General features: G+C 50.5%; 2 protein-coding genes across 6 annotated transcripts in view; both read right to left on the reverse strand.

Moving 5' to 3' along the window:
- DHRSX (dehydrogenase/reductase X-linked) overlaps positions 1-20204 on the reverse strand; it is a 302105-nt gene extending 281901 nt beyond the window's left edge. The window contains exon 1 of one of the 2 annotated variants that reach the window (XM_034951362.4): positions 20051-20204. In XM_034951362.4, the coding sequence (XP_034807253.1) occupies positions 20051-20159 (109 nt within the window). In that variant the 5' untranslated portion in view covers positions 20160-20204. The remainder of the gene's footprint in view (positions 1-20050) is intronic. The other variant, XM_063601860.1, reaches the window with a different exon arrangement.
- ZBED1 (zinc finger BED-type containing 1) lies at positions 5592-20190 on the reverse strand. 4 transcript variants are annotated; one of them, XM_057301142.2, is made up of 2 exons: positions 20051-20190; positions 5592-9938 (listed from the first exon to the last, which is right to left on the reverse strand). In XM_057301142.2, the coding sequence occupies exon 2, from the start codon at positions 9883-9885 to the stop codon at positions 7801-7803; it is 2085 nt and encodes a 694-aa protein (XP_057157125.1). In that variant the 5' UTR covers positions 9886-9938; positions 20051-20190; the 3' UTR covers positions 5592-7800. The 4 variants fall into 4 exon arrangements, with proteins under 4 accessions (XP_057157125.1, XP_057157126.1, XP_054962587.1 ...); XM_057301143.2 differs by having other exon boundaries at positions 5592-9935; positions 20051-20189; XM_055106612.3 differs by lacking the exon at positions 20051-20190 and adding an exon at positions 19540-19886 and having other exon boundaries at positions 5592-9935.
- Positions 20205-22628: the final 2424 nt, after the last annotated feature.

The raw sequence follows: 22628 nt of genomic DNA on the forward strand, positions 1-22628 counted from the left end.
TTCCAGTTAGATTAAAGAAATAAATTCAAAGTTCTACCACACCACACAGTGATTATCATTAATAATACATTGCGTCTTTCAAAATGACTAAAAGTAGATTTTACATATTCTCACCACAAAAAAAACTAGGTGAGGTGATATAGGTTAGAGTTAGGGTTATGTGAATATGTTAATTAGCTTGTTAATATGTTAATTAGCTTGAATGTTAATGTGTTTATTAGCTTGATTATTGATATGTTAATTAGGTTAATAATATGGTAACCAGCTTGATTTAATCATTGCACAATGTGTACTCGGATTAAAACATCACGTTGTACCTCATATATATGTATACAATTATTTTCTATAAAATAATTCTATAAAGATAGCTCGCATTTCCAGGCAGAAAGCAAAACAAGTCCCAGTTTCGAGGACAGCTGTGACATATTTAATGGTGTCTCCTCTTAATTCAACAGTTTATATGACCGTGACACAAGGGGCTCCAAGTTTCCAAGGAAAGGATTCCAGTTATGTGCTCAAGGTGTATCCACAGTGGGCTGGTCGCGGTGGCTCACGCCTGTCATCCCAGCACTTTGGGAGGCTGAGGCGGGTGGATCACCTGAGGTCAGGAGTTCGAGACCAGCTTTACCAATGTGCTGAAACCCCGTCTCTACGAAAAATATAAAAATTAGCTGGCTGTGGTGGCAGACACCTGTAATCCCAGCTACTCAGGAGGCTGAGACAGGAGAATGGCTTGAACCCAGGAGGCGGAGGTTTCTGTGAGCCGAGATCGTGCCATTGCACTCCAGCCTGGGCAACAAGAGTGAAACTCTGTCTTAAAAAAAAAAAAAAAAAAAAAAAGGAATCCACACTGCAGCGTCGACCAGAAGAGATGACCTTCCAGTGAGCACACGAGGTCCTCTCACAAAGCGGCGAGTGTTCCCAGTTATTACTCGGAGGGCCAGGCCTGCTCAGGAGGGTTGGTGAGATCAGGCTGTCCCCTAACAGACACCATGGCAGGGCTCATCCTCCTGAGTACATGCAAACTGCACTGAGCCGGCTCCCCATAGAACTCCAAAAATAGCCCAGCTGGGAAGAAATGGAACGTTCTGGGGGACACTGATTTTCATACTGAAACTTCCTATCTTTTTAAATTTATTTTGGTTGAGACAGTCGCCCAGGCTATTGCCCAGCCTGGAGTGCAGTGGGATGATCGTAGCTTATGGCAGCCAGCCTCCTTGGGCTCAAGCGATCCTTCAGCCTCAGCCTCCCAAGTAGCTGTGACCACACACGTGTGCCACCACGTCTGGCTTTTTTTTTTTTTTTTTTTTTTTAGAGACAGCATCTCTCTCCTTGTTGCACAGGCTGGAGTGCAGTGGTGCTATCACATTTCACTGCAGCCTCCAACTCCCTGGCTCAAGTGATCCTCCCACCTCAGCCTCCTGTGTAACACCTTATGTCCAGCTAATTTTTTTATTGTTACTAGAGACAAGGTCTCAGTATGTTCACCACGCTGGTCTCAAACCCCTGTGTTCAAGTGATCCTACTGACTTAGCCTCCCAAAGTGCAGGTATTACAAGCATGAGCCACCACACCCAGCCTATTTTTATTTTATTTTTGTAGGCACAGGATCTCGCTGTTTGCCCAGGCTGATCTCAAACTCAGGTTCAAAAATCATCCTCCTGCCTCAGCCTCCCAAAGTGCTGGGATGACAGGTGTGAGCCATTGTGCCCGGTCTCATACCATTTTTGTATCATGAAACTTTATTATTCTTTGGATTTCTTTCCCCCAAGAACTTAAACATGTAAGAAGCAAACCAACACCTTTTAAAACCTAAACATAATTCTTAGCTTGTGGATCCAGTTTTGGAAGCAATTTAAATTCTAGAAAGCCTGCAGTAACTGCCTATTTGATACGTTCTCAGAGTTCCTGCCTTTCCAGTTAAACACAAATAAAATAGGAGTCCAGTGACCTCGAACACCCCAGGGTAAGAACGCACAAGCTAAAAGCCAGTTGGAGCCTCAATGTGAAAAGGCAATCATTCCTTCTGCATCAAAACATCTGCACCCACGGGTCCACCCGTCAGCCAAAAGCCACCTCAGCAATGCTACCAAAACAGGGAAAAGAAAGGCTACCCTCTTTCTTTCATGTAAGCCCTCTAAGATAACGCACAACCTATGAGCTCACGTAAATTAGGGCACAAAGAACCCAACTGAAATCCTGGCAGAACAAGCACAACTTCTGCTTAATCGTGAACTCATTTATTTATTTATTTATTTACAGTGTCTCACTCTGTTGCCCAGGCTGCACAACAGTGATGCAATCTCAGCTCACTGCAGCCTCGACTTTCCGGGCTCCAGCAATCCTCCCACCTCAGTCTCCCAAGTAGCTGTGATCACACATGTGTGCCACCATGTTTGGCTAATTTTTATTATTATTATTATTATTATTATTTTTAGAGGCAGCATCTCTTGCTTTATTTTCCAGGCTGGAGTGCAGCGGTATGGTCCCAGCTCACTGCAGCCTCCAACTCCCAAGCTCAAGTGATCCTCCCACCTTCGCCTCCTGAGTAGCTGGGACTACAGACATGCGCCTCCATGCCTGGCTAATTTTTTGTATTCTTAGTAGGGATGAGGTTTGGCCATGTTGCCCAGGCTGGTCTCAAACTCCTGGGCTCAAGCGATCCGCCTGCCTCGGCCTCCCAAAGTGCTGGGATCACAGGCATGAGAGCCACTGCACCTGGCCATGCAGCTGTTTTAATAAGCAATTCTGAGAAGACACAAATGCCCCCCTGTTCTTTTGTGATAATATTAACACAGATTACTGAATTCCAGTGACAAAAACCTCACATGTGTTACCTAAAGAAACACAGAGCCCAGAGTGTCCGATCTGAGCTGTTTCTCAAACCAGGACGAATAAGTGGATTCCAATTGGTGCCTCGAGAAAAAAAGGGGAAAAGTGGCAAAAAAAAAAGTAGTTTCAACAAACTCCAGCCGTTATTTTTGGAAGGCCCACTTACCAAGAACAGTGTTTACATTCATAAATTTTTTTTCTGAATTTCTTAATGGTTGGGGGAAAAAAAGAAGTCAACAGAGCAATAATATTTCTTGACACAACATTTAAATAAAATTTAGTGCCCACGAAGTGGGAGTGGAATACACGGAGTCTCGCTCTTGTCGCCCAGGATGGAGTGCAGTGGCACGATCTTAGCTCACTACAACCTCCGCCTCCCTGGTTCACGCGATTCTCCTGCCTCAGCCTCAGTACCTGGGATTACAGGTGCCCACCACCATGCCCAGCTAATGTTTGTATTTTTAGTAGAGATGGGGTTTCACCATGTTGGCCAGGCTGGTCTTGAACTCCTGACCTCAGGCGATCCACCCGCCTCGGCCTCCCAAAGTGCTGGGATGACAGATGTGAGCCACCGCGCCCAGCAATGGATGCTTTTAGACACAACGGCAAAACTAAGTTGTTGAGAGACAGAGAATGCATGGTCCGCAGAGCCAAAAATATTTCCTCTCTGACCCCTTCAAGTTGACACCATCAGGGTCCTCATGCCAAGGACCTCCCGCATCTGACTGCAACACAAAAGGACAGGCAGCCGCAGCTAGGAAGGAGCCCGGCTGCAAAGCCCTGAAACTCGAAAGCTTCCCAGAAGTTGCTCAGAAAGGAATTCATGCAGTTTGAGAAAATCTGGAAGAAATGAGCCAAACCCTGCTGTTTCCGTCGTCTGAAGAAATGAGCAAAACACTGCTGTTCTGCTGCAGACGGTCCTGTGAGAGTTTGCATTCTCTGTCCACCAGGCAGGGGCATGGCGAGTTCATTTTATAAAAGTCTCAGGTGAGCCCCACGATTTGACGGAGCAGGAATCACTGGGAAAGGACGGGGCGGCGGGCCTGAGATCACAGTGGGGAAAACAGTAGAACTGCTGCCCAAGCACATCTGAGACTCGAACAAGGCGCAGGAAGATGGTCGGAACAAAAGCAGGAGCTGGCTGCGCCAGGAATCCGGTCTCTGGGCCTCCTCTGCACTCACGAGCAAATAAACGTCACCACCGAGATTTCGGCGCCCCAAAAACAGCCCAACCGGCTCCTTCCCACCAGCTGCCTCTTTACTAAAACATCTGAAACCTTTTTCTCACTTTCCCCAAGCTGTTTTCCTCACCCTTCAGAGGCCTGCTAGGAAAACAGTTCGAAGCAGGCAATTCTGCAAAGGGAGGGGGGGGGGGGGAAACAACCATCTCAGAGTTAGGGCTGTACAGCCAGATCCAAGCGTGAAAACAAAACCGAACCGAAAAATCCCACCACTGTGCGGAAGGAGTGCCACACAGGCTGGGGTGAGAACTGTTGGGGTTAGGGAAATGTCTCTGTAAGAAAACCTCAAGGCCTAGAATTACTCCTAATGGGAAAAACATGTCCCACTTCAATGAACATCACGATGCAAATGCTTAGTTATGAGGACTGAAAATGAACCCCTTTCAACCCAAAACGTGCAAGAAAGAGAAATTTCGACATTTTAATGATGCCCAAGGACAGGCAGTCAACCAACAGCACTTGGAAAGGGCAAGTCTGGGCAGAGGTGCACATCCCGGCCTTCCTGTGTTTCTTGGGGGCCATTGTTTTCTCAGGAGGGAGGAAAAGAGGGAGGCAGGAAGGAAAGCAGAAAGGGAAGGAGGAAAAAAGGGATGGAAGGAAAAGGAAAGAGGAAGGGAGGGAGGGAGAAAAGGGAGGGAGGGACAGAGGGAGGGAGGAAAGGAAGGAAGGAGGAAGGGAGGGAGACACGGAGGGACAGAGGGAAGGAAGGAGGGAGGGAGGAGAGGGAAGGAGGGAGGGAGGGATGGGGGAAGGAGGGAGGGGAGGAAACGGAGGCAGAGAGGGAGGGGAGGGAGGGAAGGGAGAGAAGGAAGGAAGGGAGAGAAGGAAAGAAGGAAAGGGAGGGAAGGAAGGAAAGGGAGGGAGAGAAGGAAAGAAAGGGAAGGGAGGGAGAGAAGGAAGGGAGAGAAGGGACAGAAGGAAGAAAGGAAGGAAGGGAAGGAAAAGGAAGGGAAGGGAGGGAAGGAAGGGAGAGAAGGAGAGAGAAGGATGGGAGGGAAGGAAGGAAGGAAAGAAGGAAGGAAGGATTGGTTGGCTGAAGAAGAGAGGGAGGGTTGGACGGAAGGAGGAGGGAAGGAAGAGACAATGTGAGAGGAGGTGAGAAAGACAGGAAGAGAGGGGAGATAAGGAGGCTGGGGGGAGAGGGAAGGCGCTGATGCCATCCGGATCCATCCAGGCTGCCTCGTCCATGGGGCCTCCGTTTATACAACTATCCACTAAGTGAAGGAACCGGCAAAAATCTCTGCTCCCGGGGAACACTTTCACCAGCTACCGGCTTTATTCACTCAGAAATTTTGATGCCAAAACACCCGAAAGTACATCATAACTTGAGGATTTACAGACAAGAAAGAGGAGCACAGAACTGACCGTGGGTGCCCTGGAAAAAGTTGCTTGAAACAAGGACCACAACAAAAATAAAAAAAATAATAATAAAAAACCTCCCTCCACTCCCAGGATCAAGGGGTTCAGACAAACTGCAGTCCAGACGGACACGCGGCCGACAAATGAATGAGGAGCTAATGCATTTCTGTGGTTTATTGAACAACAGTCCAACTTGAAAGCATTAAATAAGAGGCAACCGTTCAGGAGGGGAACAATGGCTTAAAGATAAAAATGAAGACAGAGCCGGAACAGTTCACATTTTTCACGTGAGTGACGAAAAGCAAAGGATTGTTAGAGATGTAAAGAGAACGCTGGCAATGCTACAGAATGGAGCCCACGGAGGCGTGGGCTGCCCTGCGTCCCCGGCCTCGGGGCAGAACAGAGAGCAACCCCAAAGCCTGCCCCACTGTGTCCCTTCCAGCTGCCCTTCTGCTGAGAACACCCGGAGCTGAGGGTTCCAAGTTCACAGCCGAACCGCTTCCCTTAAAAAGAAAGCAAAGGTTACGTGGATTATCTCCCGTGCTTCCTTTTCTGCAGACTTACACCGACTCAGGACGTAAGGATAAAATTCTGTGCTGCTTGCAGCCCTGAGAAGTCAGCAGCCGTGGAATGCAGGTAGTTCCTTTGCCCTCTGACACCCAGAGTTCTTGGGGTCTCGGGAGAACATTGCCTGGAGCTGGGTGGGGTCATCCCTCCTCGACACTGTCCTCCGCAGCCCAGCTTGTCTTCACGGAGGCAGAGAACCCGCTGCACGTAGAATCCAAGCAATATGCTAAGCCTCGTGAAGTATTTTTCCTCCAGTTAAAAAGCAGTTCTACATGTTGGAAAACGTCTTTCTGTTTCCCTGAATGACTGAAAGCAACTCGCAGGAATCCAGCCACGGAAAACCCCTCCGGGGGCAATATTTTAAAATTCATTTCCCCTGTGGTATTGAGTTTAAAAGAGAAGAATCAAGAGTCCTTTCCGGTAATCAAATCAAAAACACCTTATGTGGAAAAGCTGGCCGCACGGGGGAACTGGACTTTTAGGGCTGAGACACCGAAGACATAACCTCCGGACCGGTGAGCCACCCACTTTTGTTTTGTTTTGAGACGGAGTCTCACTCTGTCCTCCAGGCTGGAGTGCAGTGGCGTAGTCTTGGCTCACTGCAACCTCCACCTCCTGGGCTCAAGCGATTCTTCCGCCTCAGCCTCCCGAGTAGCTGGGATTACAGGCGCGTGCCACCGCACCTGGCTAGTTTTTTGTATTTTTAGTAGACACGAGGTTTCACCATGTTGGTTGGCCAGGCTGGTCTCGAACTCCCGACCTCAGCGTGAGCCACCACGCCCGGCCACTGCCCAGTTTTAAGGAGCAACTCTGCAAAGTGAAATTTCGGCAGGCAGCAGGAAGCAGGCTCTCTGGCAGCAACCTGTCGAAAATACAACACATTCCACGCTTTTTTTTGTTGTTTGCTTTTTGTTAAGTGTCTGCATTTTTGTACTCATCTGTCACATTTTTAACCGAACATTAGAAAAAAAGGGTCTCTCTTTCTAAGAAGGGCATTTTGGCTAAAAGGTCTCTTCCCCATTTCTCAGAAGCAAGAGGTCCCTGCTTGCACGAGAATGTAAACATGAATTCAGTGATCTGGACCTCGCAGAAGTCACACATGATGATCGGGAAAGGCTCCTTCGACGCCACCCAGAATGTTCCTGCGTTTCTTCTAAACCCTCCCAGGGAGAACTCGAATCAGACATGGTGGAGGTCTTAAGTATCTGTGAAGGAAGGAACAGCTCCTCTAGGCTCTGCTGCACGCAATTCCCAAGCAGAAGCGTTGGCAATTCCCAAGCAGAAGTCGTCAGGGCCCCGGGAATAGGGGAGGAAAGGAAACCCACTCAAAGCCACCTCTCTTGTGTCTTCTTTTTTCTTTTTGAGAGAGTCTCGCTCTTGTCGCCCGGGCTGGAGTACAGTGCAGCGATCTCAGCTTACTGCAACCTGCACCTCCCAGGTTCAAGCGATTCTCTGGCCTCAGCCTCCAGAAGCTGGGATTACAGGCACATGCCATCAGGCCTGGCTAATGTTTGTATTTTTAGTAGAGACGGGGTTTCGCCATGTTGGCCAGGCTGGTCTCGATGTCCTGACCTCAGCTGATCTGCCCACCTCGGCCTCCCAAAGTGCTGCGATTATAGACAGGAGCCACCGCACCCGACCCTCTCTCACTTCTCGAATCTCTTTCCTTTTTCCGCCTTCTAGGTGTCAAAGACAGTGGATGGTCTCTGAGGTTCAAAACCAAGCTGACCGGGTAAGTATTTACAGCAAAGCATCCAATGGGCTGCTGCGGGGATGACTTGTAAGACAACACGCTTCCTCGCTACAGGAAGCTGCTGTCCCTAATGCCAAAGAAACCGCCGCTGACGCCATCCCCCAAGGAGAACACCTGCTCCTGGTCCAGGCCCCACTCCCCCTCGTCCTGGTCCTCGGGTTCCGCCTCCGCCCCACTCCGGGCGTTCTCATACAGAAACACCTGCTCGTCCACGTGCGCGGGAGCCAGCCGGTTCCTCTTGGCGCTGACCACGTTGGCGGCGGAACCGAAGAGACGCTCGGGGGCGACGCGCGTGGCCGTCACGCACCAGTACTTCTGCAGCACCTTGGGCAGCAGGGGGAAGAGGGCCAGGCGGTCTGACCACCACTTGAGGGGGTCTTCGTTGAGGCCAAGCACCTTCTGGGACTTGAAGTTGCTCAGCTCCTCCACCACCTGGGCGTGCCACTCCTCCTGGTCCTCCACACCGCCCGTCTGGCAGAAGATCTCGGCCAGCATGTTGTTGATGACGCTGGCGGGCGGCGGCGTGGACGTCCGCAGGAGCTTCTTGACGGGAGGCTCCTCGGGCACCGGGAAGATCTTGTCCTCCGCCGGCCGGTAGCCGCCGTCTTTGACCTTGTCCAGCAGGCCCTTGGCCTCTTCCACCACGCGGTTCTCCACCTGCTGCCGCTCGAAGGCGGAGAGGAAGGGCAGCCTCTTGTAGCGGGGGTCCAGGAAGGTGGCCACGTTGAGAAACATGTCGATCTCGGGCGTCTCCTGGTAGGTCTTGGAAAGCTCCTTGGCGATGACCTCCTTGGCCATGCTGAGCTCCTTGGAGTCGGTCTCCTTGATGTTGAGCGTGGTGTTCAGGAGCATGTGCAGCAGCGGCTTCACCATGCTGATGGTGGGGTACCTGGAGGCCGACAGCATCTCGGCCACCTGCTTGAAGGGCTGCAGGAGCTCCACCAGCCCCTCGATGGTGGCCCACTCGCCGGCCTCCAGCATGAGGTGGTGGTTGTTGCTGTCCTCCACCAAGACCCCGGCGATGACGAACTGCTGCTCCTTGAGGCGCTGCAGCATGGCCAGCGTGCTCCCCCACCAGGAGACGCGGTTGCTCACCAGCATGCAGTGGGCCACGTTCTGCTGCTTCTGCTTCTCATAGAGCATGTACATGGCCACGGCAGACTGCTGGAAGTACTCCACCAGTTTGCGGCAGCGCGACAGCAGCGCCCCCAGCTTCGGGAGCTGGAAGGCCTGCTGGATGCCGGCATTGAAGGTGTGGCCCAGGCAGGGCATGTGCACTGCGACGTCCAGCAGGGAGCACGCCTTCACGATGTCCTTGCCGTAGTTGGTGGTGGCCCCGAAGACCTTGGCGCTGATGCCCCACTCGATGAAGACCTCATAGAGCACCCGCGTGATGGTCTCCGCCGTGTTCTCTTCGGGCACCTCGAAGGTCTTCAGGCAGCGGGAGCCCATGGACAGGCAGTTGGGGGCGCCCAGGCCCAGGAAGTGGGCGGCCAGCGTGACGTAGGCGCGGTTCTGATTCTCACTCCTCCACATGTCGGTGGAGATGCCACACCAGGTGGCCTCGGCCAGCTCCTTCAGGATCACCTCCCGGACGGCCCCGTACTTCTCAGGGATGGCCTTGGTAGAGATGTACTTCCGGCTGGGCAGCTCATACCGGGGGTCGGCCGTCTTCAGCAGCACCTTGAAGGTGGGCTCGTCCACGATGGAGGCCGGGTACAGCCCCTCGCAGATGAGGCCCAGCACGGCGGCCGTCAGCTCCTGCTGCTTCTTGCTGTCGTAGCCGTGGCCGGCCTTGACGGCCAGCGCGTCCTGCCCGGGCTGCTGGGACGACTCGGGCTTCAGCTTGGAGAAGGCGGTGGCGAAGGCCTCACGCATCTGCTCCGTGTTGCTCTTGACGAACTCGCAGAATTCCTCGGGGTGGTTCTTCTCCAGGTGGTAGGACAGGTTGGAGGTGTTTCCGGAGTAGGCGATCTGGGCCATGCAGATGCGGCAGTAGATTTTCTTCCACTGCAGGATGCATCCCTCGGCGTTGGTGTCGAAGCCGAAATACTTCCACACCTTGCTCTTGGCGCGGGGGTGGGCCACCAGCTTCAGGTCTGTCTGGGAGCTCTCCAGGCTTTTATTCTCCATTGCTTCTCCACCGGAGCCTGCCTGCTGGACGGCTGCTCACGCGTGGGGACCTGCTGAGAAGGGCCAAGACAAACACAGCATGAGAAGGGACCCAGGCGCGCACGGGAGCCCTGCCGGGGAGACAGACAGGGTGCCGGGGCAGCTCCGCTTTCAACCAAAGGGCCCTGGGGCCGGACGGCTGGACCTTCCTTGCGGGTCACTTTTGCAGAGTGGAGGAGGGAACCTAGTGCAGGAATACGCTCTTTCTTCCACGTTAATCCGACTGCAGCGATGCCGCACGTGTCAACATACAGGTTTGCGAGTGAGCACGGCATTTTTGCAGGGCTGTACCTGACAAGTGCCTTTCGTTTTTTTTTTTTTTTGAGACAGAGTTTCGCTCTGTCACCCAGGCTGCAGTGCAATGGCGTGATCTCAGCTCACTGCAACCTCCGCCTCCCGGGTTCAAGTGATCTTCCTGCCTCAGCTTCCTCAGTAGCTGGGATCACAGGCACCTGCCATCACACCTGGCTAATTTTTGTATTTTTAGTAGAGACAGGGTTTCACCATGTTGGTCAGGCTGGTCTCGAACTCCTGACTTCAGGTGATCCACCCGCCTTGGCCTCCCAAAGTGCTGGGATGACAGGCGTGAGTCACCGCGCCCGGCCTGACAATGCCTCTGTCATCGCAGGGGCTTGCTGTTCCTGTCCTAAGAGCTTTCCCAAGCACCTGACACGTGGGAAAGCCGCGTAGATCTTTTCTGGGGATGAAGCCTACATAGAAGAATCCACAAGTGGTCAGGCAGACCCCCCACTGCCAACCATCACAGCAGGACTCTCTGAATGCCACCTGAGCTTCATTCACTGCATTAAAGAAGCCAAACAGGACCTCCAGCTGACTAAAGCCGGCTTTCCTATGGCTAAGAGGCACTGCACACTCTTCTCAAACTTTATGGTTTAAAATGAAGCCATGTGGAACGTCACAGGTGCATCCGTGATCTGTAAGCACGTCTGAAGAAGCATGGATTTCTCAATCCCTGGAACTTCTCAAAATGCCCATTGTGTCCAGTCACACCTGTGGGCAGAAAGGCCCAGCTGGGCAAATATCACACACCTGTGCAAACATCGGGCACTCGGTGTGGAGGCTTAGATGACCCAGAAGCCAGTCCCCAGGGTTCCTGTTGAGGTTGAATGCTCACACATACAGGCCCTTCCAGCTGCCACTCAGGAGGCCACCTCTGTGACTGGGTTGCCCAAAATGACAGCTGGGCTTTGTTAAAAGGTGTAATTGTGTCTGCAAGTGTCCAGTACAGTGCTCAGGAGGGTAAATAACAAAATGCACCACCCAGGCACGTTCAGAGTGTTGGGATACAGTCAGTGCAAGGAGGCGTATTTCAATGATGACTATAGTGCGTTGAAAAGCGCCCTCCCCTACCAAAGAAAATCTGTATCCACCTGGTACTTGTGTATGGGACCTTGTTTCGAAAAAAGGGTCTTTGCAGATGTATTAATAATGAAGGTAAGGATCTTTAGATGAGATTATTCTCAATTGAGGTGGTCCTAAATGCAGTGACCAGTGTCCTTAATAGAAGACAGATGAGGAGACACAGACACAGAGGAGAAGACCACATGGAGACAGAGGCAGAGACTGGAGTGATGCGGCCACAAACCCAGAACGCCTGGAGACCCCAGGAGCTGGGAGAGGCAGGAAGGATCCTCCCCTAGAGCCTCCACAATGAACTGGATAAAATCATGGTGGATTGAACAGTGGCCCGCAGAAAGATCTGTCCACAGCCTAAAGCCCAGGATGTGGAATGAGATCTTACTTGGTTATTAGAAATTTTGTAGATCTCATGAGTTAAGGATCTGGAGATGAGATCATCGGGATTTGAGTGAGCCCTAAATGCAGTGACAGATGTCCTTATAAAAGACAGAAGAGGAGACACAGACACAGAGAAGGCCACATGGAGACAGAGGCAGAGACTAGAGTGATGATGTGGCTGGCCCGAAGCCCAGGGACGCCAGGAGCCCCCAGGAGCTGGGAGAGGCAGGAAGCACCCTCCGCGTAAGCCTCCGGAGGGAGCACAGCCCTGAGACACTTTGATTACAGACTTCTGGCCTCCAGAACTGGGAGAGAATAAGCTATGGTTTTAAGCCCTCCGGTTTCTGGTACTTTATTAAAGCAAGGTATTCTGAAGGTTAATTTTGCCTGAAATAATGAGTGGAGGTCTTAGAAAGGCCCCCCGTCTTCACGGGCAGTCGCGGCCTGCGTTGCTGGCTTTCCGTCAACGGTGCCTGCCCAGTGCTTTTTAGGGAGACGCCGCCACGTGCCGGGTGAGCTGGGCATTGCCAGAGCCCAGCAGTGCCACTTCCCAAGACTGGGGTGCAAGGATGGGGGTCCCGTGACCAATGCCAGCACCCCGGTTTGTTCTAAGGTACTGAGAGAATGAATAACACGACCAGGACTTCCAGAAAACGAGGAACCCCCAAACTGCATCTTCTGCAGCCGAGTTAGAGTGGGGACCCTGGATTACACAGTCAACGGAGGGGCAAAAGAATCTCAAGAGGCCTCCTAAGTCCGACCTGAGTGACAGGACACAGCTGTATCAGATCCTCCATCATCATCATCATCATCATATTATTATTATTTGGCTGAAACAGGTTTTGGTACTTGGGAGGAAAAGGTTTACATTCCATTATTATTATTTGTGCTATTGGGCTGAAAGAGGTCCCAGTCCTCAAACAAAAGTTTAAATTCTATTTATTATTATTATTACTATTATTATGTGGCTGAAAGCGGTTCTGGAACCTGAAGGAAAGGTTTCAATTCCATTATTATTATTATTTTTATTATTATGAAGATTAGGCTGGAAGAGGTCCCAGTACCAGTAACAAAGGTTTATATTCTAATTATTATTGTTACGGTTCTTATTATTATTAGGCTGAAAAAGGTCTCAGTACCTGTAGCAAAGATTTTTATGCTGGCGCCAGGCACGGCGGCTCACGCCTGTACTCTCAGCACTTTGGGAGGCCAAGGTGGGTGGATCACCTGAGGTCAGGAGTTTGAGACCACCCTGGACAACATGGTGAAACCCCTCCTCTACTAAAAATACAAAATTAGCCGGGCGTGGTGGTGGCACACGCCTGTAGTCCCAGCTACTCGGGAGGCTGAGGCACGAGAATCGTTTGAACCCGGGAAGCAGAGGTTGCGGTGAGCCGAGATGGCGCCATTGCACTCTAGCCTGGGCAACAAGCGCAAAACTCCGTCTCAAAGAAAGAAGAAAACAAAAAAAAAGATATATATGCTATTATTACTATTATTTTTAGGCTGGAAGAGGTCCCGATACCTGGAAGAAAAGTTTGTACTCGGTTATTATTATCTGTCTGAAAGAGGTCCTGAAAGCTGGAGCAAACATCCATATTCCATTATTATTATTATTATTATTATTATTATTATTATTATTGTGATTGTTTGACTGAAAGAAGTCCCAGTGCCTGGGGCCAAGGTTTATATTCTATTATCATTGCTGTTATTATTATTTGGCTGAAACAGGTCCTGGTACCTGTAGCAAAGGCTTATATTATTATTATTATTATTATTATTATTATTATTATTAGGCTGGAAGAGGTCTCGACACCTGGAACAAAAATTTTCATTCTATCATTATTATTATTATTAGGCTGAAAGAGGTTCTAGAACCTGGAGCAAAGGTTTTTATTCTATTATTATTACTTTTGTTATTAGGCTGAAAGAGGTCCCAGTAACAGAACAAAAGTTTATATTCTATTTTATTACTATTTGGCTGAAAAAGGTGCCAGGACCTGTAGTAAAGGTTTATATTCTATGATTATTATTAGGCTGAAAGAAGTCCGGGTACCTGGAACAAAAGTTTATATTTTATTATTATTATTTAGCTGAAAAAGGTTCTGGCACTTCAGTCAAAGGTTTATGTTCTATTATTATCATTATTATTATTATTTGGCTCACAGGTGTCCCAGTACCTGGACCAAAGGTGTGTTTTCTATTAATACTATTCTTATTATTACTATTTGGCTGAAAAAAGGTTCTGGTACCTAGAGCCAAGTTTTATATTCCACTATTATTATTATTTGGTTGAAAGAGGTCCCAGTACCTAGAAGAAAAGTTGATATTCTATTATGATTATAATTATTATTACTGTCATTATTGTTGGTCTGAAACAGGTCCTAGTACCGTGAACAAAGGCTTATATTCTATTATTATTCTTATTTGGCTGAAAGAGCTCCCAGGACCTGGAGCAAAGGTTTATATTCTATCATTATTATCATTATTACTACTGTTATTATTATTACTGGGCTGAAAGAGGTCACAGTACCCTGAACAAAGGTTTATATTATATTGTCATTATTATTATTATTGTTATTATTTGGCTGAAAGACGTTCCAGGAGATGAAGCAAAGGTTTATATTCTATCATTATTATCATTATTACTATTATTATTATCATCATTACTGGGCTGAAAGAAGTCACAGTACCCTGAACAAAGGTTTATATTCTATTATCATTAATATTATTATTATTATTTGGCTGAAAGACGTTCCAGGACGTGAAGTAAAGGTTTATGTTTTATCATTATTATCATTATTCCTATTGTTGTTATTATTATTGGGCTGAAAGACGCCCCAGTACCATGAACAAAGGTTTATATTCTATTATTATTAATATTATTGTTATTATTTAGGTGAACAAAGGTTTGTATTCTATTATGATGATCATCATTATTTGGCTGAAACAGGTCTAGCACCTGGAGCGAAGTTTTGTACTAAGAGCCAAAATTCCCAAACCCCTAACCAAGTGACTCCTGGAAGGAGAAACAAGAAGCTCCCTCCCAGGTCTCCTGCTGTCAGAATTCCATGGGACTCCCAGGTAAAGAACCATCCACACAGTAGGTGGGTTCCACCTGAACCCACGTAACAGCCACAGCAGAGCTGGCCTTCTGCAGTGAGCACCCTCCTTCCTCCTTCCTCGTTCCTCCTCCCTTGCAGCGCTTCCGTGCGCACAAGGCCACGAATAAAGGTTGCTGCAAACCAGCCTCTCACTGCCTCATTCTTCAAGACTGGTGCAGCATCCCCAGTGCTGGGGGGGGGGGGGGGTTTGGGGGGGACACTCCCCAAAACGCTCTCAGGGGGCCGGCGATTTCACGTTTCCAACTGCACATCCATGAGAGGCCAGTCGATGTGCCTCACATGACTCTTACCAGAACGACACGTCGCAAGAGACCAGTGTGAAGAAGCAGAGGAAGGAGCCAGCCGCCATCCGTCCCTTTATGGATGAGGCTGACAAAACCCTAAAACTCAGCCACTCTTCTCCCTAGGTTTTTGTTATTTTGGAAATGACAATCATTTTTCTTTTAAAAAACATACAGCACATGGCCAAAGGGTACCAAGTTTCTGTTCGACAGGAGGAATCCGTTTCAGTGACCTACTGCACAGCGTGGTGGCGATAGTTAATAGTGTATTACATATTTCAAAATAGCTAAAAGAGGTCTTTATTTTTGTTTTTGGTTTTTTTGTTTTTTTTTTTTTGAGACGGAGTCTCGCCCTGTTGCCCAGGCTTGAGTGCAGTGGCGCAATCTTGGCTGACTGCAACCTCCACCTCCCAGGTTCACACCATTCTCCTGCCTCAGCCTCCCAAGTAGCTGGGACTACAGGCGCACACTGCCACACCCAGCTAATTTTTTGTATTTTAGTAGAGATGGGGTTCCACTGTATTGCCGAGACTGGTCTCAAACTCCTGAGCTCAGGCAATCCACCTGCCTCAGCCTCCCAAAGTGCTGGGATTATAGGCATGAGCCACCGCACCCGGCCCGCCAATAGAGATTTTAAATGTCTTGCGTGCAGTGTATACTGTTCGGGTGATGGGTGCACCAGAATCTAACAAATCACCACTAAAAAACTTACTCATGGAATCAAACACCACCTGTTCCCCAATAACCTATGGAAATAAAAAACAAAAATAGCTAAAAGAGATTTTAAATGTTCCCACCGCAAAGGAAAAATAGCGGGTGATAGATATTAGTTTGATTTAATTATTCCACAATGCAAACATACAGCAAAGCATCACACTGTGCCCCATAAGTGTACACATTTATATATTTATATAAAAATATCAATTGTTTTTATTTACATCTAAATTATATAAATATAACTTATTTGTATTTTATATTTATAGAAAAGTATAAATTATTCTAAAAATATATATATTTAATAAAAATAAAATATAAAAACAATAAATATATTACATACATTTTTGGTAGTAACATGTAATTGGCCTGTTACCATTACTTTTAAATAAATTGTTAAATATGTTTTAAATTTCTGTTTTAATGTCTAACAGGATGACTTATTGACTGTTATAATCCACAAAAACAAAAACTGTCTGGGGTCCTCATTTTTTTGAAAGGGATTCTATGATCAAGAAATTGGAGGCCGGGGGCAGGGGCTCACCCCTGTAATCCCAGCAATTTGGGATGCCAAGGTGGACTGTCACCTGAGGTCAGGAGTTCGAGACCAGCCTGACCAACATGGAGAAACCCCATCTCTACTAAAAATACAAAATGAGCCAGGCATGATGGCACATGCCTGTAATCCCAGCTACTCGGGAGGCTGAGGCAGGAGAATCGCTTGAACCTGGGAGGCAGAGGTTGTGGTGAGCTGAGATCACGCCATTGCACTCCAGCCTGGGAAACAAAAGCGAAACTTGGTCTCAAAAAAAAAAAAAAAAAAGAAAAGAAAAAGAAGAAGAAGTTGGAAAACTGCTGCTGTTTTACTTCTACCTGATTTCTAATAGCCACTGTTCACTACTCATAAAACCAACAAGAATTAACTTTCCCTTTACAGGTTAAAAAAAAAATAGTTTGAAAAGTAGGACTTCTATAAATAGCTTTGTAAGTGGGCCAGTTGGCATATTTTTTGTAAATACTCACTCCTGTGGTACAGCATTTACGAATCCATTTTGCATCCCAGAAAGTGAAGGAATATTCTGTGGCCTATTATTTACAATAGAACTTTTAAGAAAAATTCTGTGGCAGTATTGGAACTGGACTTGACTACAGGTACCATCAATTTTCTCTCCTTTGCAAAACTCATGGATGCATCAGAGAAAATGTAATTTCTAAACAGATCACCCTGTTATTAATACCGGTGGGTAGAGACTTTCTTTACTCAATATGATCATTTTCAACAGATTTCAGGCCATATCAGTGTTCAAGTTTTGATGCCATATTAGGATATTAAATGCACTGATTAAATCATCTATTTTAAAATCCAACCAACAGATACAACTTACTGAATGGGCCGCATGGATATAGTCTTAAGAACACAGAGACAGACCCTCTTATGGGAATTCTCAATTTGCTTCTAAAGCCCCTCTGTAAAGGCATGACCAACATCTATGATTAATTTGTAATTATCTTGTTTTTCCATGATGAACTGTAAGAAGACACCATTTAGGAGTGGATTCCAGCCACAATTTCTTCCTTCTCATACCATGTAAGTCAACTCATGTGGAAGGTGTAACCCAGGCATTTCCTTTGTACGATACCTAAGAAGAACACGCTCCATTTGGAAGTTCTAAGAAAAAACTGCCCTTGCTTCCAATCTGCAGTGGGGAAATTGGCCCTCTTGGTTATTCAAACAGCTTAGCTCAAATGCCCTGGACAAAGTTCAATGTTTCCTCATCAACAGCGAAGGCCTACCAGAGAGAAGCAAATAAAAAATGCCGTTTAGGAAGCTGGCCACCAGCAGACCAAGGACAACAGCATTCCTCCACTGGTATCGAAAATTATTTTTAATCCATACATAGGAAGGGGCTCGATGAGGGCAAGCCACTTAAGTTAATCTTTAGAGAAGGCCATTCTGTTTCGATACACACCCGGGTACAGATTCGCTTGGCAGACACGTGACTTGACCAGAAGCTCGTCCTCTTTAACAACCTTCTGTTGTTATTTAATCAGTAAATGGGAAAAAAAAAGATTCCAGCCCTCCTTTCTAATGCACAAAGAGCAAGTTTTTCAAAGGCCAGCATTTTGGTGAGCTGCTGCGGGAACCCCGGCCTCTTCTGCCCGGGCCCACACAGGCCCTTAAGGAGGTTTAAGGGGACCTTTCTGTAAGCAAAACTGCCCGGATAAACATAATCTTCTGCGAGACTCCACACAATTGTTCGGCAGCTGTAAACTGTTCACCTTGCAACTGATTACTTACTTCAAACAAACATGCTCTCCTGCCCTCCGAAAGCCTGACTACAGTTCCCTTTACTCTCCTTCTCCTATGCACTTGTAATTATGCTAAGTGGGTTTAAAAAAAAATACTGAAGGCCAGTTTGGCAGAAAAAGAAAAGCTTAGCTCACAGAAAACTCAAAGCTCTTTTTCTCTGGCTAGAGGCGGGAGAGAGAGGCTCACTTTAAAACATCCACTCCAGGCACGCTTCTCAAAGGGTGGCGCTGGGACCCCTGGGGTTCCTTCAGTGGGTGCAGAGTGGAAGTCAAAAGTCATTTCACAATAAGGCACCCAAGCACTTCGCCTGGCTGACTCCCAGTCTCCCAGAGGCGTGCAGTAGTGTCTTCCAGAGGCCTCCTGACATGCCATGAAACTGTCTACAGAGGCAGAAATAACAGCTCTCTTCTTAGGCTGGACATTTAAGACATTCAGGGCAACGTACACCACCCCCCGCACCACACTGACCCTCTGAACGCTCTGTTTTGGAAAACTGTTATTTTTGAAACAAAGTATCATTTAACCTAACATGGAATTAACATTCCCTTTATTCCAGTTCACAAATAATTGTTTACAGGTTTCTAGGTTTAAATTGAGAATATGGGCCGGGCACAGTGGCGCTCTGTCTGTAATCCCAGCAGTTTGGGAGGCCCAGACTGGAGGATTGCTGCAGGCCAGGGGTTCAAGACCAGCCTGGGCAACATGGTGAGATGCCATCTCTACAAAAAATTTAAAACATTAGCCAGGCGTGGTGGCTCACGCCTGTAAACCCAGCACTTTGGGGGACCCAGGTAGGAGGATTGCTTCGGCCCATGAGTTTCAGACCAGCCTGGGCAACGTAGCAAGACCCTATTGCTACCAAAAAAAATTAAAACATTAGACAGGTGTGGTGGCTCACACCTGTAATCCCAACAGTTTGGGAGGCAAAGGAAGGAAGATCGCTTGAGCCCAGGAGTTCGAGACCAGCCTGTGCAACATAGCAAGACCCCGTCTACAAAAATTTAAAACATTAGTCGGATGCAGTAGCTGGTGCCTGTAATGCCAGCACTTTGGGAGGCTGAGGCAGGAGGACTGCTTGAGCCCAGGAGTTCGAGAGTAGCCTGGGCAACAGAGCAAGACTTCATCTCTACTTCCTATTACAAATAATAATAATAATAATAAATTCTGAACCTGCAAATCTATGAATAGAAGTTATCTGCATACACAAAACACAGTGGCGGTCGTCACTGATGAGTTCAGACAGTAAACGAGTCCTGCAAAGTTGGAGATCTGTGACTCAGAGATGTTTACAAAGGCCAAGGAAACAAAGTTGCCACTTAACGGGCCTGCCCTCCCCACCAGACCTCCGTGGCTCCCCAGTGCCCGAGAAGCCGCCTGTGGGCCCCCTCTGGAGACGTCCTCCGGAGAAGGGCCCATCCTCACTTACCCTGGGGTGGGTAGGGGTCGAGGTCCCTGGGACGCCCGCTCCTCCCCTCCGGGGCCTGGCGGGGGCGCGCGGTCCCTGGCCGACCGCAGGCGGCAGGCAGAGCCGCCTGATGTCTTGGGCGCGGGGCGTGCGAGCCCCCGGGTCCCCGGCCACGGCCCGGAGGTGTCAGGGTGCGCGGGGGGGGCGGTTGCACGGGGGCTGCTCGGTTGGAGCCCGACCCGGGACAGGCGGGGAGGCCACACGCGCGGGGAGGGAAGGGTCGGGCCGGGTCGGGCCGGGCCAGGCGCGCAGAAGAGCCGGCGGGGACGGGAAGCGCGGGGCGGGGAGGTCCCAGGCGCGCACGCCCCCCCCCCACCCCCACCCCCGGCCACACCTCGACCCCCGCCCAGCCCCACTTCCGGGAGCGCCACCGCCTCGCCAAGGTCACGCGGAGCCCCCGCGCCCCCGCCCCCGAGCCAGCCCGCGCCCACCCGGGTCCCCGGAGCCCTGACCCCTGCCCCGCCCCGCTGACCTGGCTCCAGGAAGCCCCCGCGGCAGCGCCGCAGCAGCTGCGCCAGGATCACCGCGGCGCCTACCGCGTAGACCCGCAGGGCCGCCCGCGCCGCAGACAATGGCGACATGGCTGCCCCGGCCGCGCCGCCGCCGCTTCCGCGCCGCCCGCGGGACTCTGCGCCCGCCCGCCCGGACGGACGGCGGAAACGCGCGCGCCCCGGACCGCCCCCTGCCCGCCCCGAACCGCCCCGGCCTGCGGGGAACCCCCAACCCCAGACCCCGCCCGGGCCCTCTGGGATCCCGCACCGCCTGCAGGACTGGGGACCCCGAGCGGACAACCGACCCCAGCCAGGACATCCCCCCGAGGACCACAGACTCCAGCCAGGAACCCCCCCTGCAAGAACCATAGACTTCAGCCAGGACCGCCCCCCCAGGACCACAGACCCCAGCCAAGACCCCCCGTCTGAACCACAGACCCCAGCCAGAACGCCACCCCAGGACCACTGACCCCAGCCAGGACGCCCCCAGGACCACTGACCCCAGTCAGGACCCCCCCTTCAGGACCACAGACCCCAGCAGGGACCCCCCACACACACCCCCAGCCAGGACCACAGACCCCAGCCAGGAATCCCCCCCAGGACCACAGACCCCAGCCAGCAATCCCCCCCAGGACCACAGACCCCAGCAGGGACCCTCCACACCTCCTCCAGGACCACAGACCCCAGCCAGCACCCTTCCCCCTCCCCGCAGGACTGCAGACCCCAGCAGGGATCCCCACCACCACAAGACCAACAACCCCAGCCAGGACGCCCCCAGGACTACAGACCCCAGCCAGCACCCAACTCAGATCCATAGACTCCTCCCAAGAACACCCCCCAGGACCCCAGACCCCTGCTGGGACCCCCAAGACCACAGACCCCCCCACTGGGGCACGCCCAGACACCCCACCAAGAACCCCACCAGGACCACAGACCTCCACCAGGACTCCCCAGTACCACAGATCCTCCCAGGGCCCCCCAGGACCACAGACCTCCACTGGGACCCCCACCACCAGGACCCCTCTCCAGGATCACAGACCCCTACTGGGACCCCCTTCTAGGACCTCCACCTCCATCAGAACCACCCCCCGGACCACAGGCCCCAGCCAGCACCCCACAAGACCACAGACCCCTGCCAGGACGCCCCCCAGGACTACAGACCCCAGCTGGGACTGCCTCTCCAAGACCCCACACTCCAGCCAAAACCATGGAACCCCATTCAGGCCCCAGCCAGGACCCCCACCATGGGATCACAGATCCCCTACCCAGACCCTGCAGGGGACCAGGACCACCACGGGAACCACCCTCCCCATCTTAGCCAGAATCATGTAACCCCACGCAGACCTCAGCAGGGACCACAAGGACTTGGACCCCATAGGGAACCCCAGACAACCACCCAGAGCCATGCCAGGATTATGGACCAGGACTCCCACAGAGGACTCTGAACAGCTGCAAGGACCATGGACCCCACACCCTAATTCCTACTGACACCACAGAACCTGCCCCAAGCACGGACCCCACACCCCAGTTCCTGCTGACACCACAGAACCTGCCCCAAGCACGAACCCCACACCCCAGTTCCTACTGAGACCACAGACCCCACCCCAATTCCTGCCAGGCCACAGACACCACCCACCAAACCTACCCCTCCACTTCCCTGCCCCCAACAACCCTGCAGGGATCACAGACCCCCTTCCCGGCCCCTGCAGAGAACTCCAGACTACTTCAGGGACCACGAGCCCCCTCCCGACCCTGATCCCTACTGGGACAGCAGACCCCTACTCAGACCTTGGCTGGGAACCCCAGACAACCACAGAGTTACCTGGGCTCCCTCAGGGAACCCCAGACCAGCACGGAACCCCCACCCAGACCCTTACCAGGGCCAGGCTGAAAACCCAGAAGGAACCCCCACCCAGACCCTTATCAGGGCCAGGCTGAAAACCCAGAAGGAACCCCCACCCAGACCCTTACCAGGACCAAGGCTGAAATCCCACATGGACCCCCCCAGCAGACTCCTACTGGAATTCTTCATGGATCCTCCCACCCAGACACTCAGACCTTCACCCCACCACAACCCTCCCAGTCCCACACCTGGTCCCCCAGGGGACCCCAGACCTGGCATCCGGGACTCCACACAGATCCTAACACCCGCTGTGTTTGGGAGACAGGAGCCTGGGAGAGCTGGGGTGACACCATTTTAATCATCAACTCCATCTTAAAAACCAGGAAGACACATTCCTTGCCGGTCACGGCCCATGGTCATAAGATGTTTACGGCTGAAGAAATGACTTAATAATGCCTCCAAGGACAAACACAGACGACAGCGGAATGTCTGGATGTCGCCATATCGCGTAACCACATATGCTGTTAAAGATAATTACAGTCATGCTTTGACGTGCTTGGGCGCGAAAATGCAAAGGATGGCTCTCTCTAAATCAACTAAGGAATAAATGTCACGCCGTCAGACATAACCTAGCTTTTACATAGATAAGACAGACCCCTATAGAAGAAAGCTTTAAAACAAACACAAGGTGTTACACCTCTATGACAAAACAGTTT

This window comes from Pan paniscus, chromosome X (assembly GCF_029289425.2).
Source record: "Pan paniscus chromosome X, NHGRI_mPanPan1-v2.0_pri, whole genome shotgun sequence".
NCBI classification, from domain to species: Eukaryota; Metazoa; Chordata; class Mammalia; order Primates; family Hominidae; genus Pan; species Pan paniscus.